General features: G+C 44.3%; 2 protein-coding genes and 1 pseudogene across 8 annotated transcripts in view; 1 reads left to right on the top strand and 2 right to left on the bottom strand.

Moving 5' to 3' along the window:
• Nucleotides 1-1,527: 1,527 nt before the first annotated feature.
• Nucleotides 1,528-4,225, bottom strand: LOC130099779 (uncharacterized; annotated as a pseudogene).
• A 3,860-nt stretch (nucleotides 4,226-8,085) lies between these two features.
• On the top strand, nucleotides 8,086-10,275 carry LOC130099778 (uncharacterized). The gene is made up of 3 exons (XM_056265584.1): nucleotides 8,086-8,162; nucleotides 8,259-9,626; nucleotides 9,687-10,275. The coding sequence occupies exons 1-3, from the start codon at nucleotides 8,086-8,088 to the stop codon at nucleotides 10,273-10,275; spliced, it is 2,034 nt and encodes a 677-aa protein (XP_056121559.1).
• A 10,164-nt stretch (nucleotides 10,276-20,439) lies between these two features.
• The window catches only part of psd3l (pleckstrin and Sec7 domain containing 3, like), a 146,494-nt gene continuing 144,030 nt past the window's right edge, over nucleotides 20,440-22,903 (bottom strand). For all 7 annotated transcript variants that reach the window (XM_056265554.1, XM_056265552.1, XM_056265555.1 and 4 more), the window contains one exon: nucleotides 20,440-21,134. In XM_056265554.1, coding sequence (XP_056121529.1) covers nucleotides 20,934-21,134 — 201 coding nt within the window. In that variant the 3' untranslated portion in view covers nucleotides 20,440-20,933. The remainder of the gene's footprint in view (nucleotides 21,135-22,903) is intronic.

The following is a 22,903-nucleotide window of genomic DNA, read 5'->3' as shown; positions in this document are numbered from 1 at the left end:
AAATACGAGATAATCCACGCAATTATTAGTGAATGAGTCCCAATGTTTGAGAAAGAAAGAAATATTTTTTACCCCTAGCGTCTGTTTATTTTGTACATAGCCTACTGAATATAGCCAAGTGGCCACCTTCATTTCTACAGCGATTTATACAATAGGTTATTTTATTTCGTCATGATCCAGCTCAAGTCAGTGTTAGTTCAGTTCAGTTCAATAACTGTAAAGTTTATCAGTTGTGTAGGCTATACGCAGTGTATTTGTGCACACGTGTGTGTGTGTGTGTGTGATAACTCCTGTGTAACTACACTGCACACTGAACAAGATAGACCTACGAGAGAGTGTTTTCCATGTTTCACATCTGTGTGTAGTGTGGTGTGTATGTGGCTAATCATTTGATGTTTGTGTGTAGAGTTACTGCGCAAAAACACCACTTTTAGAAGAGTGAATATAGTTTTGAACTATAAGCGTTTTCTTTTGCAAGAGATGAGTGAAGTTTTGCATGTTGTGTGTGTGTGTGGAGGTTAGACAAAAGGAGCTATAGTTTGAGAAATTGTGTGTGTGTGTGTGTGTGGAGGTTAGACAAAAGGAGCTATAGTTTGAGAAATTGTGTATAAGCAATTACATTACAAAAAAATGTCATGTATAATAAATTAACTATTCTGTTTTGACAATTTAGTTGAATAATTAAGCAGCCGATGACAGGCAAAGCAGAATCCCAGTACAGGATTTGACTGAACGCGATACACGCTATTGACAGGCACAGGAATACATGTTTAATAGCCCATATTTTAATTGAAAATATGTTATAAGAAGATATCTGAAATGTCATCTAACTCATGGAATTATTGGGGGGGGGGGGGGGGGGGGGGGGGGGGGGGGGGATGCACACACACACACACACACACACCTGCATTAATAGATGAAGTTCACCGGGGCAACAGTGAGTCATACCTGTTTGCTGCCATGGCAACAACACAAATACTTTGAGTGTTTGTTCTCCATGTTTGAGAGGAGAAATCCTTCTCTTCCAGCGGACGACAAACACACTTCACACTCAAACACAAATCAAAGGCACATTTTTTTTTGTAAAGACTTTGCAAAATAGAAATGCTTTTGAGGGGGTTTTTTTTATATTACGAATGGCTGTTGTTTGATATTATTGTGTTTTCAATTCATAAATGTGGATTTTTTGACAAACGTATTCCTGTCCAGTCCATAACAGCAGAAGAAGAGCAGAAGATAGTGTAGTTCAGTCAGAGTGAAGATCAGCTGATGTCCACATCTCAGCATCACACACACACATGACCAGCGTCGGCCAATAGTGAGCCTGTGTGTGACGTACAGCCCAGAAGCGCTGCGCTGTTACACTGCGTGAGCTCACTCAGACCCACACAGAAGATAATTCTTAATTCTTGAAATACACCTCTGGTGCAACTCAGACACATCATCAGTGATGTATCCTGGGTTCATTGGGTGTTTCGGGTCTCACAACATCATACACCCTCGCCCAGGCGACCCAGCCAGGGTTGATCAGGCCCTGGCTTGTGTCTGAGTAGCTTGTAAGATCCACGGATCGCCCCGCTTGATCCATAGCCATCTTGACGCCTTTTCGGCGGCGTCCGTGATGTTCTTGATGGCTTTTCTGATGTGCAGTCCCTCCACTCCAAGCATCTTGAGGGCCCTAATCAGTGACTGGCCGACGAATCCTCTGCACCCGACCTCGATGGGATTACATCGGGTCCTCCACCCCCTGCTTCGGCATTCGCCTGCCAGCTCCTCATACTTGGCCCTCTTCCTCTCAAAAGCCTCCTCCATCCGGTCCTCCCAGGGAACAGTCAACTCCAGCAGGACCACTTGCCTTGTTATTTCTGACACCAGGACAATGTCTGGCCTGAGTGTGGTCACTGCGATGTTTTCTGGGAATTTGAGCTGTTTCCCAAGGTCGACCTTCAGCTGCCAGTCCTGTGCTGTTGCCAGCAGCCCCCCTGATTGCTTCAGGCGCTGGTGTGGCTTCTCCCCAGCTTTAACAAAGCCGATGTTCTGCCTTGCTGGCTGCTGGTATCTACTGCACGCGATCCCAGTGCTGATAACCTCTGCAATGACCCTCAGTACTTGGTCGTGGCGCCAACGGTAGCGCCCCTCTCCCAGTGCTTTTGAGCAGCAGCTCAAGATGTGCTCTAAAGAGCCTCCTCTCTGGCAGAGTGGGCACAGTGGTGTCTCTGCCAGGCCCCAGCGGAAGAGATTGGATGGACTGGGGAGGACATCATAGACAGACTGAACCAGGAATTTAATCCTGTGTGGCTCAGACTTCCACAATTCTGTCCACGATATTTTCCGGTCTGCCGCCTGCTCCCATCAAGTCCATGCTCCCTGTTGCCTCATCCCTACTGACCTGCTGCAGCGGACTTCTTCCACCCCAGCTCGGACCTCCTCTTGAATCAGCTGCCTTCTTTTCCTTCCCCTGGGCCTTGTTAAAGCGAGGTCTTGGATTGCTCCCGAGTCCTGCCCATCCAGATGCCACTGCCCCCATCAGCTCACTATGTCGCAGCCGTGACTCAGCCTGGTCTACTGCCTCTTGGGCCTTCCACTTCCTGCCGGTTCTGACTTCTATGCCTGCCGCAGAGACCTTGATGTCACTGGAGTCTCTATACAGTAGCACCTCCCTTGATCGGGTTACCATAAACTCTTCCTTCAGACTGCTGAAGGGCAATTTTAGCTTGTTCTTCCTCCCGTACAAGGCGATGTCACTGAGGCTTCGTGGTAGGCCTAGCCACTTCCGCAGGGAACTGCTGACTTTCCTCTCAAAGCATTCAACGGTGGTAATTGGCACATCGTAGACCAGCAGTGGCCAGAGCAGTCGGGGCAGGATGCCGTGCTGGTAGATCCAGGCTTTAAATTTACCTGGCAGGCCTGACTTGTCCACAGCCGTCAGCCAGATTACCAACTGGTTGGTGGTTGTCTGGAGAGCTGCGGTGTCCTTCAGGGTGCAGTCGTAGATCTTACCCAGACTCTTGACTGGATTTTCTCCGACAGATGGTATCTGGATGTCTCCTAGTGAGAAGCGGAACTGGTCTGTAACCTTCCCTTTCTTTACCACCAGGGACCTGGACTTAGCTGGCTTGAAATCCATCCGAGCCCAGTTGATGAGGTGCTCGAGCCCTTGGAGGATCCATCTGCACCCCGGAACCGATGTTGTGGTCACCGTCAGATCATCCATAAATGCTCTTATGGGGGGCTGCCGTATGCCTGACTTGGTGAGTGGGCCTCTGCACTCTACCTCTGCAGACTTCACCAGCATATTCATCGCCAAGGCAAACAATATCACGGAAATAGTACATCCCGTGATAATGCCCTTCTCAAGCCGATGAAATGCAGATGTTTCCGTTCCAGAGGTGACTCTCAGACTGAAGGAATTATAATAATCCAGTATGAGGTGCTTTGTCTTGTCTGGAACGTGGTGTCGGTCAAGTGCGGCTTCTACCAGCCTATGAGGGATTGACCCGTAGGCGTTGGTGAGGTCGAGCCAGAGGACTGCCAGATCCCCTTTGCCTTCACGTGCCTCACGTAAGAGCTGAGTGACAACTCCTGTATGCTCGATACATCCTGGCATCTTTGGGACTCCCCCCTTCTGCACCGAGGTATCGATGTACTTGTTCCTCAGAAGGAACTCCGTCAGGCGTCGGGCAAGAATACTAAAGAAAATTTTGCCCTCAACACTGAGGAGCGAGATGACTCTGAACTGTTCGATGGTACTTGAGTTCTCCTCCTTCGGGATCCAGACACCCTCTGCATGTCGCCACTGTTGCGCCACCTTCCCCCTCCTCCAGATGACCTTGATTAGTTTCCATAACCTCTTCAAGAGTCTGGGGCACCTCTTATAGACGACGTACGGCACTCCACTCGGGCCTGGTGTGGAGCTAGTTCTAGCAGCCTTGACGACTTCTTCTACTTCTTTCAAAGTTGGCTCCCTGATGTTAAATTCCGAGGTGGGTTCCGGTGGAGTTATCAACGTTTTACATGGCCCGAGGTCTTTGTCTCTTGCACTGTCACTGTAGGTGGTGCTGAGGTACTTGTTAACCTCTTCTTCAGTGCACGCAAGATGGCCACTTTTTTTCTGCCCGAGGATCTTCTTCGTAAATCCAAAAGGGTTAGAAATGAAGGCGACACGTTTCCTGGCTCTCTCCTTGCCCCTCCTCCTATGCCACTCAGCTCGCCGGAGGGAAGATAATCAATAGTTGAATAAAGTCGTTATTTTTGTTTATTTGCGCACAAAAAGTATTCTCGTCGCTTGATAAAGTTAAAGGATTAGTTCACCTCAAAATGTAAATTTCCTGACGTTTCAGATTTACTCAGCCCAATGCCATCCAAGATGTTCATGTCTTTCTTTCTTCAGTGGAAAAGAAATTAAGTTTTTTGAGGAAAACATTCCAGGATTTTCCTCCACACAATGGACTTCAACGGTAACCAAATTGTTGAAGTCCAAATCAATGCAGTTTCAAACGGCTCTGCACGATCCCAGCTGAGGAACAGGGTCTTATCTAGCGAAACCATCGGCCATTTTCAAAAAAAAAAAAATAATGTATATACTCTTTAACCACAGTTGTTGGTCTTGTGCTGGTCTGACGCGCCAGGCATTACGTCATCACGTTGGAAAGGTCACGCTGGACGTAGGCGGAAGCACCGCCCCATTGTTTACAAGCGTGGAGAAGGAGGATCGTTCAAATTTTATTGTATATTGAATTACATATTTATGTGTTTGTGTCAGTTTATTGTTTAAAATGGTCCTTTCGTGTGCGTATCCTGGATGTTTAAAACAATTGGGCGGTGCTTCCGCCTACGTCCAGCGTGACCTTTCCCACGTGATGACGTGATGCCTGGCGTGTCAGACCAGCACAAGACCAACAATTGTGGTTAAAAAGTATATTCATTTTAAAAAAATTTTAGAAAACGACCGATGGTTTCGCTAGATAAGACCCTATTCCTCAGGGATCGTGCAGAGCCGCTTGAAACTGCATTGATTTGGACTTCAACAATTTGGTTACCGTTGAAGTCCATTGTGTGGAGAAAAATCCTGAAATGTTTTCCTCAAAAAAATTAATTTCTTTTCCACTGAAGAAAGAAAGACATACTAATAAGAAGAATGTGTTACATTTATATAGCGCTTTTGGGTACTCAAAGCGCTCACTTGAACATCTTGACATGAACATCTTGGATGGCATTGGGATTGGGGTGAGTAAATCACCTAAAAATGAACATTTCCTGATAAACTAATCGCTTAAGGTTGAGCCACTGTAGTCACTCGGACTATTTTAACGATGTCTTTAATAACTTTTCTGGGCCGGCAGATGAAATGACCTCGCAGTGATCCAGCGCTCAGATTTCATCAACAATATCTTCATTTGTGTTCTGAAGATGAACGAAAGTCTTACGGGGTTGAACAACATGAGGGAGAGTAATCACTGACAGAGTTTACATTTTTGAGTGAACTATCCCTTTAATGTTTTACAGAGTGATTTATTCGACTGATTGGTTTAAGCCTTTGGTTCAGAGAATGAGGTTTAGTGATTTAGCAATTCAGATCAACTGTCTGTAATACTGATACAAAAGAGTTCAATTTAAAATTAATGCTGTTCATTTGCATCTTTCTTTTCAGAGAATCCTTCCACAGAAATATGAATCAGCAGCATTATAATCAGAAATGTTTCATCATATTAGAGTGATTTCTGAAGGATCATGTGACTCTGAAGACTGGAGAAATGATGCTGGAAACTCAGCTTTGATCACAGGAATACATTACATTTTATATTCACAGAAAACAGCTGTTTTACATTGTAATAATATTTCACAATATTACTGTATTTCTGATCAAATAAATTCAGGATTGGTGGTTCTTTCAAAAAACATTAAAAATGATACTGACTCGAAACATCTGAACGGTGGAGTGTATAAATAAGCACAAATCTCATGTTAGCAACACTCTCTTATGTGTATATCATATTAACTACTGTATCAGAGGATCATATAGCATTACAGTCTGAAAACACAAGTTCATTATGATCAAAACTAAGAGTAAAATGTTATTCTCTGGAAAGTTTACAGCTGCTAATTATAACTAGAGCAAATGCATGTTTTGGATTTGGTTGCTAGTGGCAACATGTGTAGGTGGCCACAGATTTATACACTGAAGAAAGACATAAGAGTCCAATTATGAGAAGCACAATGGGCACTTACACGAGGACCAGCGCTCTGCTTGACTTTGATAATGTGTCTGCTATTGACACACATTAATCACACATTAAAATCTGCCTGGCTTTAACTTTCCAACATTGCACATATCATTAGAACAGAAGAGTGTTGAGTTATGCATAAATTACAATCAAGTCACCTTTATTTATATAGCGCTTTACACAATACAGATATCTTCAATCCTACAGTAAATACACACTCTCAAAAGCAGTCTCCGGGACAGGACCCTTTCAAAGGAGACACCTCTTGTGCCTTTTTCTCTGAGCGTGTATAAAGCATTAGACACACTCAAGTATCACATTGAGAGATATTTTGTGTAAGTTTGATTTCATTGATGCGATTCTGAACCTGAAATACTGAGGACAGAAAGCCTTTAATCGCTCTTTACTCTGAGGTAAATCAAACCACACACAGACATTCAGTGACTTCCCTGTCCATACATGTCAAAGTGCTTGTGTGTAGAGGAGCAAACCCACACAGATGTCCTTGCTGTCCATTAGCTCCTCCATCATCTCAAGAGCATCTCAGACATCGGGTTTCCAATCAGCACTTTCACAAACTCTCTCTCGCCCATTAAAGACAGCAGCTCTTCTGAGCGCATCAGGTGACGCAGAGACAGCTTTGTTTCAATCCAGTCTCTTGATTCAACGAGGTACATGAGGATCCTTTCACACGAGGCTTCTGCCTAAGTGCCGTTTAATGTTAATGTAGCTTCCTTTTGTTGCAGTTCTTCTCCTTTTCTACCTTTTCTTCGTCTCCTCTGGGTGTTTAATGGTGGGATTTATTTGACGGAGGTTTTGTAAGAAATGCCAATGATACATTTGTATCTAACATAATACTTCACCCAAATCCTTTGATAATAATATAGTGTACAATGGGATTATCAAGCTATTTTGGCATAAGATTAACCTTTACTATTGACACCCAATGATAATCTCAGAGGGTTTACAGTGAATGATGATCTGTAACTGAAAGATGCTCACATATCCGGCATGTTTAACAATAAAGTAGACTATAAACCTGTATATTTTGTATAAACATAACATGCTACTGGGTTGCAAATATTTGACTTAAAACACTGCTAAAATTCCTGAGAGCAAGGGCCGGTTCACACAGAACGCACTTTTGCTGTTAAAAATGTGAGACGCGGGTTATAGAGAGGAAAAGCGGTCTAGAATAGAGACGGTTAAAGATGTCCGTCTAGGGCGTATTTACATTAAAAAACTATGGAAAAATAGCGCAGTGGAATGGGAAAAGGCATTCTCTGTAAACGGACCCTTAATTGTTTAATTACGGTTTATACATGCTAGCAGAGACTATAGAATAACACAAGACGCGTCACTCATATTGTTTTAAATCAGTTTTGAATGGGGAAAAGTGCAACGCTCAGAATAAGTCCCGCCTTCTAAATATGAGCCAATCGCTGATTGGTAAAGTCATGGCATCACTGCAGCTGCTGTTAGAAGCTCCGGTTCCCATAGAAAGTCAGACACGCTTCCACTGCGCATGAGCTTGATCCAGCCTGAAAAATGTACTTTTGTCATGATTTGAGCGTTTAGAAACAGAATTTATGAGACAGTTATTGTCCGATTTCATTGGTGATGTCAAAATTAAATTTAATCGTAAGATTGGCGAACAGTTTTGGACAATTTGATGTTTCTCCATTCAAAGAGATAGGAGCTGCACTTGCATGAGGCGTTTCAAAGATGGCCGCCGACCGAAATGTCTTGTCTTAAAGGGATCCTGATGCTAGTTTCCATGACAAAGTTCAAGATAAATCTTTGCATGTACTGGAGCTGCCAGTTTGCTACATTTATATATGATTATTAAACAGCACAAACTATGCAAAAGCAGCAGTATCTGAATTCATTCACCCGTTTTCATCAACTCCTTCAAGTGGACTATATTAGTGGAGTACGGTAGGGAACAGTGAATGAGGGTATAGAGGGTGATTTCAGACACAGCAGCAAAAGACACAACGGTGAAACACGTACGTCTAGTGTGTGTTTACATAGAAAAACACTGGGAAAGCAGTGCAGTGGAAAAACACCGGGAGAGCAGCGCAGTGGAAAAACACCGGGAGAGCAGCGCAGTGGAAAAACACTGGGAAAGCAGCGCAGTGGAAAAACACCGGGAGAGCAGCGCAGTGGAAAAACACTGGGAGAGCAGCGCAGTGGAAAAACACCGGGAGAGCAGCGCAGTGGAAAAACACCGGGAGAGCAGCGCAGTGGAAAAACACCGGGAGAGCAGCGCAGTGGAAAAACACTGGGAAAGCAGCGCAGTGGAAAAACACTGGGAAAGCAGTGCAGTGGAAAAACACCGGGAGAGCAGTGCAGTGGAAAAACACTGGCAAAGCAGTGCAGTGGAAAAACACTGGGAAAGCAGTGCAGTGGAAAAACACTGGGAAAGCAGCGCAGTGGAAAAACACCGGGAGAGCAGCGCAGTGGAAAAACACTGGGAGAGCAGCGCAGTGGAAAAACACTGGGAAAGCAGCGCAGTGGAAAAACACTGGGAGAGCAGCGCAGTGGAAAAACACTGGGAGAGCAGCGCAGTGGAAAAACACTGGGAAAGCAGCGCAGTGGAAAAACACTGGGAGAGCAGCCTAGTGGAAAAACACTGGGAGAGCAGCGCAGTGGAAAAACACCGGGAGAGCAGCGCAGTGGAAAAACACCGGGAGAGCAGCGCAGTGGAAAAACAACAGGAGAGCAGCGCAGTGAAAAAACACTGGGAAAGCAGCCCAGTGGAAAAACACTGGGAAAGCAGCCCAGTGAAAAAACACTAGGACAGCAGCGCAGTGGAAAAACACTAGGACAGCAGCGCAGTGGAAAAACACCGGGAGAGCAGAGCAGTGAAAAAACACTGGGAAAGCAGCCCAGTGGAAAAACACTGGGAAAGCAGCCCAGTGAAAAAACACCGGGAAAGCAGCCCAGTGGAAAAATACTGGGAAAGCAGCCCAGTGGAAAAACACCGGGAAAGCAGTGCAGTGGAAAAACACTGGGAGAGCAGCGCAGTGGAAGAACACCGGGAGAGCAGCGCAGTGGAAAAACACCGGGAGAGCAGCGCAGTGGAAAAACACTGGGAAAGCAGCGCAGTGGAAAAACACTGGGAGAGCAGCCTAGTGGAAAAACACTGGGAGAGCAGCCTAGTGGAAAAACACTGGGAAAGCAGCGCAGTGGAAAAACACTGGGAGAGCAGCCTAGTGGAAAAACACCGGGAAAGCAGCGCAGTGGAAAAACACCGGGAGAGCAGCGCAGTGGAAAAACACCGGGAAAGCAGCCCAGTGGAAAAACACCGGGAGAGCAGTGCAGTGGAAAAACACTGGGAGAGCAGTGCAGTGGCAAAACACTGGGAGAGCAGCCTAGTGGAAAAACACTGGGAGAGCAGTGCAGTGGCAAAACACTGGGAGAGTAGTGCAGTGGCAAAACACTGGGAAAGCAGCGCAGTGGAAAAACACTGGGAGAGAAGCCTAATGGAAAAACACTGGGAAAGCAGCGCAGTGGAAAAACACCGGGAGAGCAGCGCAGTGGAAAAACAACAGGAGAGCAGCGCAGTGGAAAAACACTGGGAAAGCAGCGCAGTGGAAAAACACTGGGAGAGCAGCCTAGTGGAAAAACACTGGGAAAGCAGCGCAGTGGAAAAACACTGGGAGAGCAGCCTAGTGGAAAAACACCGGGAAAGCAGCGCAGTGGAAAAACACCGGGAGAGCAGCGCAGTGGAAAAACATCGGGAAAGCAGCCCAGTGGAAAAACACTGGGAGAGCAGCGCAGTGGAAAAACACTGGGAAAGCAGCGCAGTGGAAAAACACTGGGAAAGCAGCCCAGTGGAAAAACACCGGGAGAGCAGCGCAGTGGAAAAACACCGGGAAAGCAGTGCAGTGGAAAAACACTGGGAGAGCAGCGCAGTGGAAAAACACCGGGAGAGCAGCGCAGTGGAAAAACACTGGGAAAGCAGCCCAGTGGAAAAACACCGGGAGAGCAGCGCAGTGGAAAAACACCGGGAGAGCAGCGCAGTGGAAAAACACTGGGAAAGTAGTGCAGTGGAAAAACACCGGGAAAGCTTATTTCAGTCAAAGTTGCTCTTCTATCAGCTTGAATCAGTCGGCCCATTCTCCTCTGACCTCTAGCATCAACAAGGCATTTTCGCCCACAGGACTGCCGCATACTGGATGTTTTTCCCTTTTCACACCATTCTTTGTAAACCCTAGAAATGGTTGTGCGTGAAAATCCCAGTAACTGAGCAGATTGTGAAATACTCAGACCACAACCATGCCACGCTCAAAATTGCTTAAATCACCTTTCTCTCCCATTCTGACATTCAGTTTGGAGTTCAGGAGATTGTCTTGACCAGGACCACACCCCTAAATGCATTGAATCAACTGCCATGCGATTGGTTGATTAGATAATTGCATTAATGAGAAATTGAACAGGTGTTCCTAATAATCCTTTAGGTGAGTGTATATACACAGCTTTATCCGATTTTTAGCCCAGCTCCAAATGGCTATAAGAAATTATAGTCTGCTCCGATCCAACTTCCCAATATATATATTGAAATGTTTCTTCACTTAAAAGTGCTTATTTATCATAGAAACAATTCCTTCCAATCTCAGTAATATGTAAATAGTATCACAGAGTCACGGTTATCACCTATAGCGTGGGAGCGGCAGCGGGTATTCGAGAACCATCTTGATTATAGGGACTTCAAATATATGTTATCACCTTAAACTTATTTGAGAGGATATCAAAGATGTGGGCACAGAGGGACCACTTTTGTTGTTATCCTCAATTTACAGAGCTTTAGCTCCATGCTGAGAGAGAAGACAAATGTGTTATTCTTAACATACAGACCACAGCTGTTACAACAAGAGCAACTTCATTTACATTGAGTGGTCAACTGTAACAGGATAAAAGTTTTGAGATTTGGATGTTCTGGGTTCATTCTGACGCCGGTGAACCCAGGGTGCTTTCTTGTACCTTGCCACTGCTATGCTGTAATAAACTTCCTTTTTGAGATCTTCGACGACCGCATAATTTTTTCTTACACGGCTCAATGGCATAATATTCACAGTCGGAGTTTCTGTAAAGCTGAAACAATGTGTATTGTGAAAAGACCTATAGAAATAAAAGTGACTTGACTTGATTACTCATCATGGTCAATAATTACTATGAATAAAATCTGTTCATGTTACCCTTGTTTATGTGACTTCTACGCATTCATCTGGTTATATCCCCAGTATAGACGGATTTCTGTGATTTCTGAAGGATCATGTGACACTGAAGACTGGAGTAATGATGCTGAAAATTCAGCTTTGATCACAGGAATCCATTACACTTTACTATATATGAAAATAGAAAATAGTCCAATGTAAATAAGTGTATGTATCGGGCCATATGACTGAGGGCCACTTGGGCATATCTGTGATCCATTTGTGGTCTGAAATAGCGTAGGGATCAGGTAATGTCTCACCATTACTGAGAGTTTATTTCTTAATATAACCGGCGGAGTCTGTGCTATAGGCTTCCAAAGTAATGATGCTAGCCATCGATTTCCTCACTGTCACACACCTAGCTAGCGGTCACACGTCTCATGGCTTGTACAGTATGTTTACAGTATCAGCTTTCTTTCAAATGTGGCGGGTCGTGACGTAGCCTTGTCGTAAACATTTAGGATAGAAAGCCTCAACAACCAACAAAACCAATTCATAGGGTATGTCATGTTTTTAACTTGGTTGGACAATTTCATTCAGAGACCCGATGACTAACGTTATAACTTAGCCTACTAGTTAACTGTTGTAAGCTAACGTTTTACAGTTACACTAATATGCAAATGAAACAAACAAACAGATCCAACTCTGAAATGACATTTTATTATTGAATCAACAAGAATTTACATAAAATCGATGGGGGAGAGAGCTTTCTCTGTCGCGGCACCCAGGTTATGGAATGCACTTCCTCTTACTGTTAGAGAGGCTCCCACATTAGCCAGTTTCAAGAAGTTGTTAAAAACACATCTTTTTAAAATTGCTTACATAGACTTATGATTAGTATTTTAATGATGTGTACTGTAATGATTATTTTTGTATTACTTTTGTACATCTGTATTTTACTTGTTTTATTGTTTGTAGCGCTTTGGGTTTTAGACATTCAGACATTGCTCCAAACATGATGCTGAAGGGTTGAAATATCAGCCATGCGTTTAGATGAGTTTGCACACATTGTGAACAGCAGCTGATATCATTCTCTTGATGATATGTAGAGGATGTAGAATCACGCTTCTCTGTCTGGCAATCCGATGGACGAGTCCGGGTTTGGCGTTTGCCAGGAGAACGGTACTTGCCTGACTGTATTGTGACAAGTGTAAAGGTTGGTGGAGGGGGTATTATGGTGCGGGGTTGTTTGGTGGAGGGGGGGTTATGGTGCGGGGTTGTTTGGTGGAGGGGGGGTTATGGTGTGGGGTTGTTTGGTGGAGGGGGGATTATGGTGCGGGGTTGTTTGGTGGAGGGGGGATTATGGTGCGGGGTTGTTTGGTGGAGGGGGGATTATGGTGCGGGGTTGGGGGGTTATGGTGCGGGGTTGTTTGGTGGAGGGGGGATTATGGTGCGGGGTTGTTTGGTGGAGGGGGGATTATGGTGCGGGGTTGTTTGGTGGAGGGGGGATTATGGTGCGGGGTTGTTTGGTGGAGGGGGGATTATGGTGCGGGGTTGTTTGGTGGAGGGGGGGTTATGGTGCGAGGTTGTTTGGTGGAGGGAGGATTATGGTGTGGGGTTGTTTGGTGGAGGGGGGATTATGGTGCGGGGTTGTTTGGTGGAGGGGGGGTTGTGGTGCGGGGTTGTTTGGTGGAGGGGGGATTATGGTGCGGGGTTGTTTGGTGGAGGGGGGATTATGGTGTGGGGTTGTTTGGTGGAGGGGGGGTTATGGTGTGGGGTTGTTTGGTGGAGGGGGGGTTATGGTGCGGGGTTGTTTGGTGGAGGGGGGATTATGGTGTGGGGTTGTTTGGTGGAGGGGGGATTATGGTGCGGGGTTGTTTGGTGGAGGGGGGATTATGGTGTGGGGTTGTTTGGTGGAGGGGGGATTATGGTGCGGGGGTTGGGGGGTTATGGTGCGGGGTTGTTTGGTGGAGGGGGGGGTTGTGGTGCGGGGTTGTTTGGTGGAGGGGGGATTATGGTGTGGGGTTGTTTGGTGGAGGGGGGGTTGTGGTGCGGGGTTGTTTGGTGGAGGGGGGATTATGGTGCGGGGTTGTTTGGTGGAGGGGGGATTATGGTGTGGGGTTGTTTGGTGGAGGGGGGGTTGTGGTGCGGGGTTGTTTGGTGGAGGGGGGATTATGGTGCGAGGTTGTTTGGTGGAGGGGGGATTATGGTGTGGGGTTGTTTGGTGGAGGGGGGGGGGGGGGTTGTGCTGTGGGGTTGTTTGGTGGAGGGGGGATTATGGTGCGGGGTTGTTTGGTGGAGGGGGGATTATGGTGCGGGGTTGTTTGGTGGAGGGGGGATTATGGTGCGGGGTTGTTTGGTGGATGGGGGGTTATGGGGCGAGGTTGTTTGGTGGGGGTGGGGGGGGGGGGGTTATGGTGCGGGGTTGTTTGGTGGAGGGGGGGGGGGGTTATGGGGCGAGGTTGTTTGGTGGGGGGGGGGGGGGGGGGGGGGTTTCAGGGGTTGGGCCTAGACGGCTGCATTGGGATTGAGTCCCGCCGGGTCCCGCGGGACCCAACGCAAATCTCGCGGGAGCGGGCGGTTTGAACTTTGCTGCGGGCGGGAATGGGCGGACAAATAAAACCCCTGCGGGATTGGGAGGTAGCCTAACGACATGATGGAGATGTCAATGATGTGGAAAAGAACCTTAAACGAGGTATTTACAGTACAAAACCTGAGCAAGGCAAGTCTGACATTTACTATTCATCTTCCTGATCAGTGCGTCAGAATACATGCAGGCCAGGGAAACGAAACCAACAACCCCATGAATCTCTTTAACAATAGCAATACAAATACGCGTTTTTTTCCTGCGGGACGGGAGAAGACACAAAGTCAGTGCATCTCTATCATTGTGCGGGAATAAATTCTCCGAGTTTTGCGGGTGCGGGCGGGAGTGGACATACATATTGCGGGAGTGGGCGGGAGTGTAACACATACGTTGCGGGAGCGGGCGGTAATGGTCAAAAATTCGGCGGGCGCGGGCGGGATGAAGAAAACAGTCCCGCGCAGGACTCTAGTTGGGCCTTCCAGTGAAAGGAACTCTTAATGCTTTAGCACACCAAGGCATTTTGGACAATTTAATGCTCCCAACTTTGTGGGAAGAGTTTGGGGATGTTCCTGTTCCAGCATGACTGCACACCAGTGCACAAGGCAAGGTCCATAAAGACATGGATAAGGAATTTGGTGTGGAGGAACTTGACTGGCCTGACCTCCACCCGACAGAACACCTTTGGGGAGATGAGAGGAAGAGAGGAATTGTAATCAGGTGCTAAAGAGAGTACCTATTAAAGGCAATTTGGACTAATGGGATCGCTTGGGCTTCTAAAAGAGACCTGATTTCCGGGGGGACCCAATTTGTCACTACATCGGCACATCCAGACATTTTTCTTAATTCCTCAATTATAAAACTACTTCAAACTTAAAAACGTCTGAGTTAAAGCTATTAAGTCTACTTCAAACTTTCTGATCCGACTTTCTCACGCCAACTTAAAGCTGTAGTCTGGCGTTTTTCCTCTTTGTCGCCATCTCTGTTCGAAATCTGCAATTGCAGTCATTCGCGGAATGAACTTTATGTGAGTTGTACTTCAACACCCTCGACACGGCACAGCGCGGATGAACACAATGTTTGAGGAGAGTGTGTGTCTGTCAGTCACCGCGCCGGTGTGGATACTGGCATTCAGAATCACAGATTATTCTTTTTGGAAGTATGACCAACATAATAATTTTCACCGGAAAATGTCTGAGCTAGTAAGAAACATCCACTTTTGTTCTGGTTCTGACATTGCAGTAAATCGCGCTGATTAAATCTAACAATTGCTTATAAGTTATCATATCGCGCAAAACCATGCAAATTATACTTTGTTCTCAAATTGTTAATGTTAACAACGTCAGCATTGCGTGACTACATGTAATGTCCTTCCGATATTATCCTTGTTTTCGCATGGGCCGGTTGCAGTCTCTTTTTTTTCTGTAGCCGCTCCGAAGTCCGAACGAAGTCTTTTGCATTTTACAGCGGGTGAATCTGTTGTCACTGGTGATCGTCGTTTGAACCTTTCTGGATTCGCCATCAAATTGTTAAGTTTAATTATATCAAGTGCTGTGAGAAAAGGCTATAAATCTCCACCTCCAGCATCCTCACACGCGAGACTCTTCTTTATGTGTACAGATGTGTGTGTGCAGATGTGTGTGTGTGCAGATGTGACGTAATGACGCAAAGACATGTTCGAATCTCCCGCTGAAATCCACCAGTACCACTGGAGTTAAAAACATTATTACAAGCTTACCGCTTTGAATCGAGCTAAGGCAAGCAGATAGTTTTGAACACTGGTCATGTATTATGGTTATGGCTGGTTATGTATTTTCTCAAATATGTATTTTGGATAATTTTTAACCCAAAAAAAGCTACGGACTGCAGCTTTAAAGTTTGTCTCAACAAACTTATTTTCTAGAAAACTCGAAAATCTAAAGAAATATATGTAGGTGATGTGCTGCAGTTTGATCTGCGCTTGTTTTCCCAGAATGGCCTGGCAATTTTCCGCTTGGCCAGGCAAGTTAATTTCCTGTTTTTCCTGGAAATCTTTTCCTTTTCCATTTGAGTGTCCAACCTGTGTTGTGTAATCAGCCTTACCTCCTTCATTAGAAGCAATCAGGCTCCACTGCATTCATTTCCAGTGGATGTGAAGGAGTGTTTCCTAATCACAGCTGTTGATGTGGTGTAACCCGCTGCTCACTCCGAAAGCTGGTGTCTTATCCGACGGCAAACAGCATGTTGGTGACAAAAACATGGCTTATGTAAGCATATTAACATTGAAAAATATATTTCAGGAGTTAACATGTACATCAGATAAGGTAAAGAGTAGGCATATTTAGCTTGCTGTCCTCGGGGAGGGCTCGAGTTAGGCCTGGACTTCTGGCTGGGACAGGAACCATTAGCCACGCAGGGCTGGTAAGGGATTAACAAATGGCTTGAATGGGGATTTAACTTGATGAGAGCGAATGTTATGGTTCAATGTGGTTCGATGTAAACAAAATTACCTTTTTGGCTTGGCCTTTGTTTAATGAAAAAGGAAATGGTTTCATTGTCTAATACCAGCAGATCTGAAATTGCAGGATTGACCTTTGGGTTGAAACTGGAGGTGATGGCAAATTTTGGAGGTGAAAGCTAAAATGAACATTGTGTTGAGCGTACGGGCAGTATTGACAGTAGTAGCCCAGGCGGAGAGTGGAGACACATGTGGTGAGTAAGTCTATGGTTAAGGGTTGTCTAGTGTCTATTGGACAGGCAGGTTGGGTTATCTGGATTCCTTTAAAGTTTATTGACGAAGAGGGTTCGCTGTAAATTAATTAATGAAAAAACTGGATTCCGCTCAGATAACCTTTGATGGATCCATGGAGGCTAAGGCTTTCTTATTCAGATAAGAAATGAACTAATAGAAGGGAAAATCTGGAAACGACAGGTTGTAGATGAGGTAATTATCTAAAGTCTTCCACGCGGTCCAGAAGGTTTGGAGGGTTCTTGGAGAGACGCTTGTAGGATGGAGTTGAGGGAGACGTCAAGAAGTGGTTTTAGCGGGTGATTTACGGAAAGATGAGCTCTGGATAAGGAGGTACCAGGGTTGGGATGAATTCGCCCCTGGAGGATGTCCCCCGTTGCCCCAGAACACGAGCTCAGGGCCCGACGAGCCAGACTCACTCCACTGGCAGTTTGGATGGCTTCGGGAGAAGGGTTAACACACCGCAGAGAAGCAATACTGTATAGTGCATGAGAATTGGATGTCTGGATTGATCAGAGCTTGTCTAAGTGCTTTAACTGCCCATTTCTCTATGGCAGGGATGGCTGGATGTGCCGGAGTAGTAGAAGACATGGAGGAAGATGGCGGATGTCTCGCCGGTGGGGGTCTTGGCGTTGGGGTAGCCTGGCACCCTCGTGATGACGATAGGGGCTCGACGGCAGCGTTAGGGTGTTAGGCGGAGGAGACTCGCTCTTTAAGCCGGTGGGTTGCAGCGGAGACTCCTCAGAGACCAAAGATTCTTCATCGGACATGAAGAGCTCAATCTGGGACATGATGTGCGGGGCCAAATGCCGGAAAACTGTCGAGGAACAGAGGTGAGAGACGCCGATATAAAGGCTTCCTCTTGAGCTGATTGACTGGATTATCTGAACACGCTCCTCACAAACTTTATTCAAATAAACTTAATAGAACACATTTATCTATCAAATTACTGTCATGTTAATGTTACTTTATAAATAATACAATATTTTGAAGAAAAAACCCCCTATTAATTTCACCTCAGACCTTGCATGTTTTCTGTGTCAGAGAAATGTCCACTTAGAAGACAAGAACATTTTGAATGACAATTACAGTCAACAAAACTTGACAATTCTTATTTTTTGATGGAATATTGCAGCGTTTATTATAAATGATTTTTTAACACAATTTTTTTTAATTCATGTTCCTTGTAATCTTGAACAAGAATAACGTCCCCTCCCTCTTGCAGCTCATCTCTTCTTTTCTCTGATGACGAGGGCGGGGCAATGACCTGTCAATCACATTAGATCCACCAATAGCAAACCACAGACAAACTGAAGCCCCGCCCTACATTTGCTCTTGCTCCAGAAGTCTTTCACTCAGACATATACGTCACAATAGAGAAGAAAATATGAGCACAACAACAGTTGCTAGTCAAGTCACCTTCATTTATATAGCGCTTTTAACAATATAGATTGTTTCAAAGCGGCTTAACAGTGATAATAGGAAAAATATCAATATCCTGATGAATAGAATAGCTATTATAGTAATGTATAGTTGCTGGGCAAGGTTAACACGTGGTCTTGCCGCCTCAAGTGTACAGCCACTTGTTTTATACACCTGCTAATTCAATATGTGTTGACTTACAATAAGCAGGCTAACTTTTATTTGAGGAAATTGGTTTATAATAAGCTGTTGAGTTTGTCCCACATACACTATATGACAAATGAGTGCAGATGCAATGAACGATTAAATACAGTATTTTATTCACTGAAGCCAACATTGTGTCCCTGATCTTAGTGGGCAGGCGTAAGACACGCATGCCGAGAGACCACAACCAACACATCCAGTCTTCTGAACACAGGGCAACAGGCATATTTAACAACATTTACAGATTGAAAGGAGTGGTACAGGATCACAGCTAAAAAAAGGTATTTCACTCTATCTGAGTTTGGACACCAATCGGCCCAACTGATGGCTAAGGCGCATTAAAACCAGCAGCTCTCCTTTAATACTCACACAATTGCATTTTGAGAGGAGATCATACATTACAGGGTTTGATAGAGATTAAACGGACAAAGATGACATCCCTGGAAAAATAAACATCATGGTAAACATGAGCATTTGCACCCAGGAGATTAAAAGGAGTATTCCAGTCAAAATATTGTCATGAAGAAAGAAAGATATTCCACTTATCATTTCAAACCTCTTCACTTATGCAAGTCACACTTTTATGCGGTATTTCATTTGCGTTGTTATTGTTCTTATGTTGAAACCCTACAGTGCACTTGCATGCCACCATCTTTATGTAACACTTTTTCTTTTATTGTTCTCCTCATCCTATGTAAAATTTTAACAAACTATTTAAAAGGACTACATCTGTGTACAACGTGCACTGTTAAAGGGTTAGTGCCAGAGTTACAGCTCACAGAAAACTGTTTGGTCTGGAGAAGCGGTGAACACCAACCAACATAACACAGAGTAACGCATGAAAGGAAGAGTCCATCTCTTCATATATATCACCATTCATACTGAGGATGACAGTTCTGTAGTATTCATTACCAAGTGTGTATATACTGCTCAAAAGTAATTGCATTTTTTTTGTTCTAAACAGCAACAAATAAATAAAAATAAACATTGTCTAAGTGCTTCTGTGTGAGCAACAATATAAAGTCTGTTGTAAGAGCTAGTAATGACAAAAACACAACGTAGGTATGAACGAATCCTTTCTATTTGTCAAATTCTAACAAAAAATAAAGTGTCCTTAAAAATATTTCAAGTAAACAAATGTCATTATAGACGGCAGGGACTAATATCTGTAATGTGAATAGCTTTTCATTTAGATTCCTTTCAAACCCTTAAAATGGATAGTACGGTAAATAGATCCGGCATTGACGATCGTTGTTGGTGTGTAATAAACACGTTCATATAGTGTTCACGTCAGTCCTGTCTGTAATGAAAATGACATCGTAAAGTCAAGGTCAGCATCACGTAAAGCAACAGTTTCCAACCTAAATGCTCTAAATTCTTCTAGAAAACGTGTCTTTGAACAACCTAAACATGACAGCAAAAATACACAAGCACAGACAAACACACACAACTTTACACGAGTGAAAATGTACCTTCGGCTGTGTACCTTCAATAAAATCAACCAGCGATTTGGTTATGCTTGAAAAACCTGCGATATAATGAAGTAACATATCACTACCCTTTATAAAGCTCTCTAAAAGAGTCAAAAGAACTAATAAAGTGCACTATAAATACTACTGTCATCTTTACAACAATAATGCTCTCAACTGAGAATTAAAAATTCAAATATATAAGATTATAAAATACACAAAAGGAGCATTGGCATTTACACTACTGAAAAAGCAGAAGTATACTCTTTACTTCAACAAACAGATAAAAAAATAAATGGCACAAACTGCACAGTTGATGATGTCACGATTGACATCATCTCGCAGTCTGAGACGCTGCCGCAACTCAGCAAGTACCTCCAAATCATCATTAGAAAATAATCTATGTAGAGTTTCGGTCCATTGCTGCGACATGCTGGTACAATCCATTAACGCTAAGTGTGAGCAGAGATTACACTGAGAGTTCGGTGGCTGGTTAGTAGGTGGTTAGTACAGCGGTAGTGGACTACATCAGCGGCGACAGCGGGACGCTTTCGGCACCGCAAACATGCGCCCAAATCCTGAAACCCTTCTCGCTTTACACCCGGCCGCCACTGTCGGTTTATATCCGCCGCTTGTTTCTATATTAAAATAACAGCTAACGCTCCGAGTGAGACTATATCTACTGCCTAGCATATGTATGTGTGTGGACGTTAAACTTGAAGAAAATACTTCTCTTGAAAGAAAAGCAAATTAGGGGACAGCACAATCAAGAGAGTCGCGTTCTCTGAACGACACCGGTGGCACTTTACTTTACAGTCCCGTTCTGCATGCACTTACTATAGTAACTGGGTAATAACTAGATGCTAACCCTGAAACTATCCTTAGCCCAGGTCGTTACCTAATACTAGCTCGCACTCGTACTGTAAAATAAAATGCGACCATGAAATCTTTACACGCTTACAAATAAAAAGAAAAGCACACTATTTGCTCCACAAGCACCAGCTGGTCAAGGGAGACCTAGAGATTTACAACTTCCAATCAATTGATCAATTTACATTTTACACAAATGTTACCTGATACAACTGTCGGGCAGGTAAATAAATTACATCAAAATACAGTCACGCGTGATATACAGCGGCTCTATGTGAGCTTGGGCGTCTCGGGCCGGTAGTCCTTGCGCTCGGACGTGTTGCGCTTGACCTTGGCGCTGGCCGGCTGGGACTCCTGGTTGAGAGAAGGGCTGGACTGAGACTTCTTCAGCGCTGGGTCCCCGTCCCGGGCCGTCAGGATCTCCTTCACACCCTCCTTCAGGAGCTTCACGTACATCTCGTAACGGTTCTCCTTCAGAGAGGATTCAGAAAACCCATTAGACTCCATTATCATGTCATCAGCCCAACGACACAAGAGCTGCAACCACAGCTCAGCCCTGAACCCTGGCACTCACCGAACCTTTGGAGAAGTACCTCGCGAGTCACTCGTTTAAGCAGCAGTTCACTTCAGAATTACAATTTCCTGATAGTTTACTCTCCCCCCACGTCATCCAAGATGTTCATGTCTTTCTTTCTTCAGTCGAAAAGAAATGAAGGTTTTTGAGGAACACATTCCAGGGTTTTTCTCCATATAGAGACTTCAGTGGAGTCCAACGGTTTCAGTGCAGCTTCAAAGTCTCGACACGATCCAGCCGAGGAATAAGAGTCTGATCTAGACAAACCAGCGGACATTTTATAACAAAATACACATTTATATACTTTTAACCACAAATGCTGGTCTTGCACTCGCTGTGATGCGACACACATCGCGTTGAAAGGTCACGCGTGTTCCGGTTCACAAATGTAGAGTAGGGCAAAAAAGTTCATCTCATTTTCTCCTCCAACTTCAAAATCGTCCGACATCGTTGTTTTATCTTTTTTCGCGTTATAAATGGCGTTTGACTTAGTCTTTGCACATTCGCTTTGAATTTGGACCTTCAACCAGTTGGACTCCATTGAAGTCTCTATATGGAGAAAAACCCTGGAATGTTTTCCTCAAAAACCTTCATTTCTTTTCGACTGAAGAAAGAAAGACATGAACATCTTGATGATGACGTGGGGGAGAGTAAACTATCAGGAAATTTTCATTCTGAAGTGAACTAATCCTTTAAGGCAAGACCACTGTTTTTCATGGACTGACCAATTTTGAGATATTGAGCTATTTTGCTTCCATAACAAGTCTTCTTTCAGACTAGTGGATAGAGAATATCCTAAATACACATGTAAGAGTCTATTTTATTACACTTCATCTATTGCGTCTGTAGATTTAAATTACAATACATATCTTAGAAGGCATTTTGAGAAAGTCCGAAATATCGACTTCAGCAGCTCTTGCAAACACCAAATTTTACAGTTTTATTCCTCATCTGTGTGTGTTCTGAAGGGGTTTGTTCATGTATAATATGCCTTATTGTATATGTTATACGTTTTATTCCTAAAAACCTGGTGAAAACGTATCTTTTTTCTGTCTGTTGACAGAATTTTTCAATTTATGATAAAAAAAGATCCAAAATCCCCTCTGTAAAAACCTTTCACTTTAACATGTCAACAAAACGAAACAAGAATTTTGAACTTTATAAAATATGTTCAGATTTCTGTCTTGGAAATGTATGCAAATTTAATTTAATAGTACTAATTTTGCATAACATAACATTTCAGAAACCTGTAATACAAAATACCTTCACGTGGTGTGGACGCATGTTGGGGAGGTGTGGTGAAACCGCAGATGTTTGGTCGTACAGCACACAAACCGCACTCCTCGGCTGATTTCAGCATGTTGCTTTTCCAGCACAAAATTGCACACTGGGTAAAACTTTGTTACGCGGGACTATTCTCTGTTGATCGTTTTCTGTACTGAATGAAATCTTTTTATAATAAATCTATTATAATTTTCCTCAGTGTCTACCATTTGGAATTCATTTTATTCACTGAGCTTGTTGCAGTGCATTCTGGGATTGGCTTATCTGGGAAGGATATGCGATGCTGCCGAGCCTGCAGTTTCGAACAGCTGTTGTGTTGAAGATGTTGCCTAAACACACCAATCACTAATGTCAGGAACAGAGCTAAACTCTAAACACAGTG

This window comes from Rhinichthys klamathensis, unplaced genomic scaffold (assembly GCF_029890125.1).
Source record: "Rhinichthys klamathensis goyatoka isolate OS25496 unplaced genomic scaffold, OSU_Roscu_1.1 h1tg000236l_1, whole genome shotgun sequence".
In the NCBI taxonomy this organism is placed as follows: Eukaryota; Metazoa; Chordata; class Actinopteri; order Cypriniformes; family Leuciscidae; genus Rhinichthys; species Rhinichthys klamathensis.
This window is presented reverse-complemented; position numbering and strand designations above follow the sequence as displayed.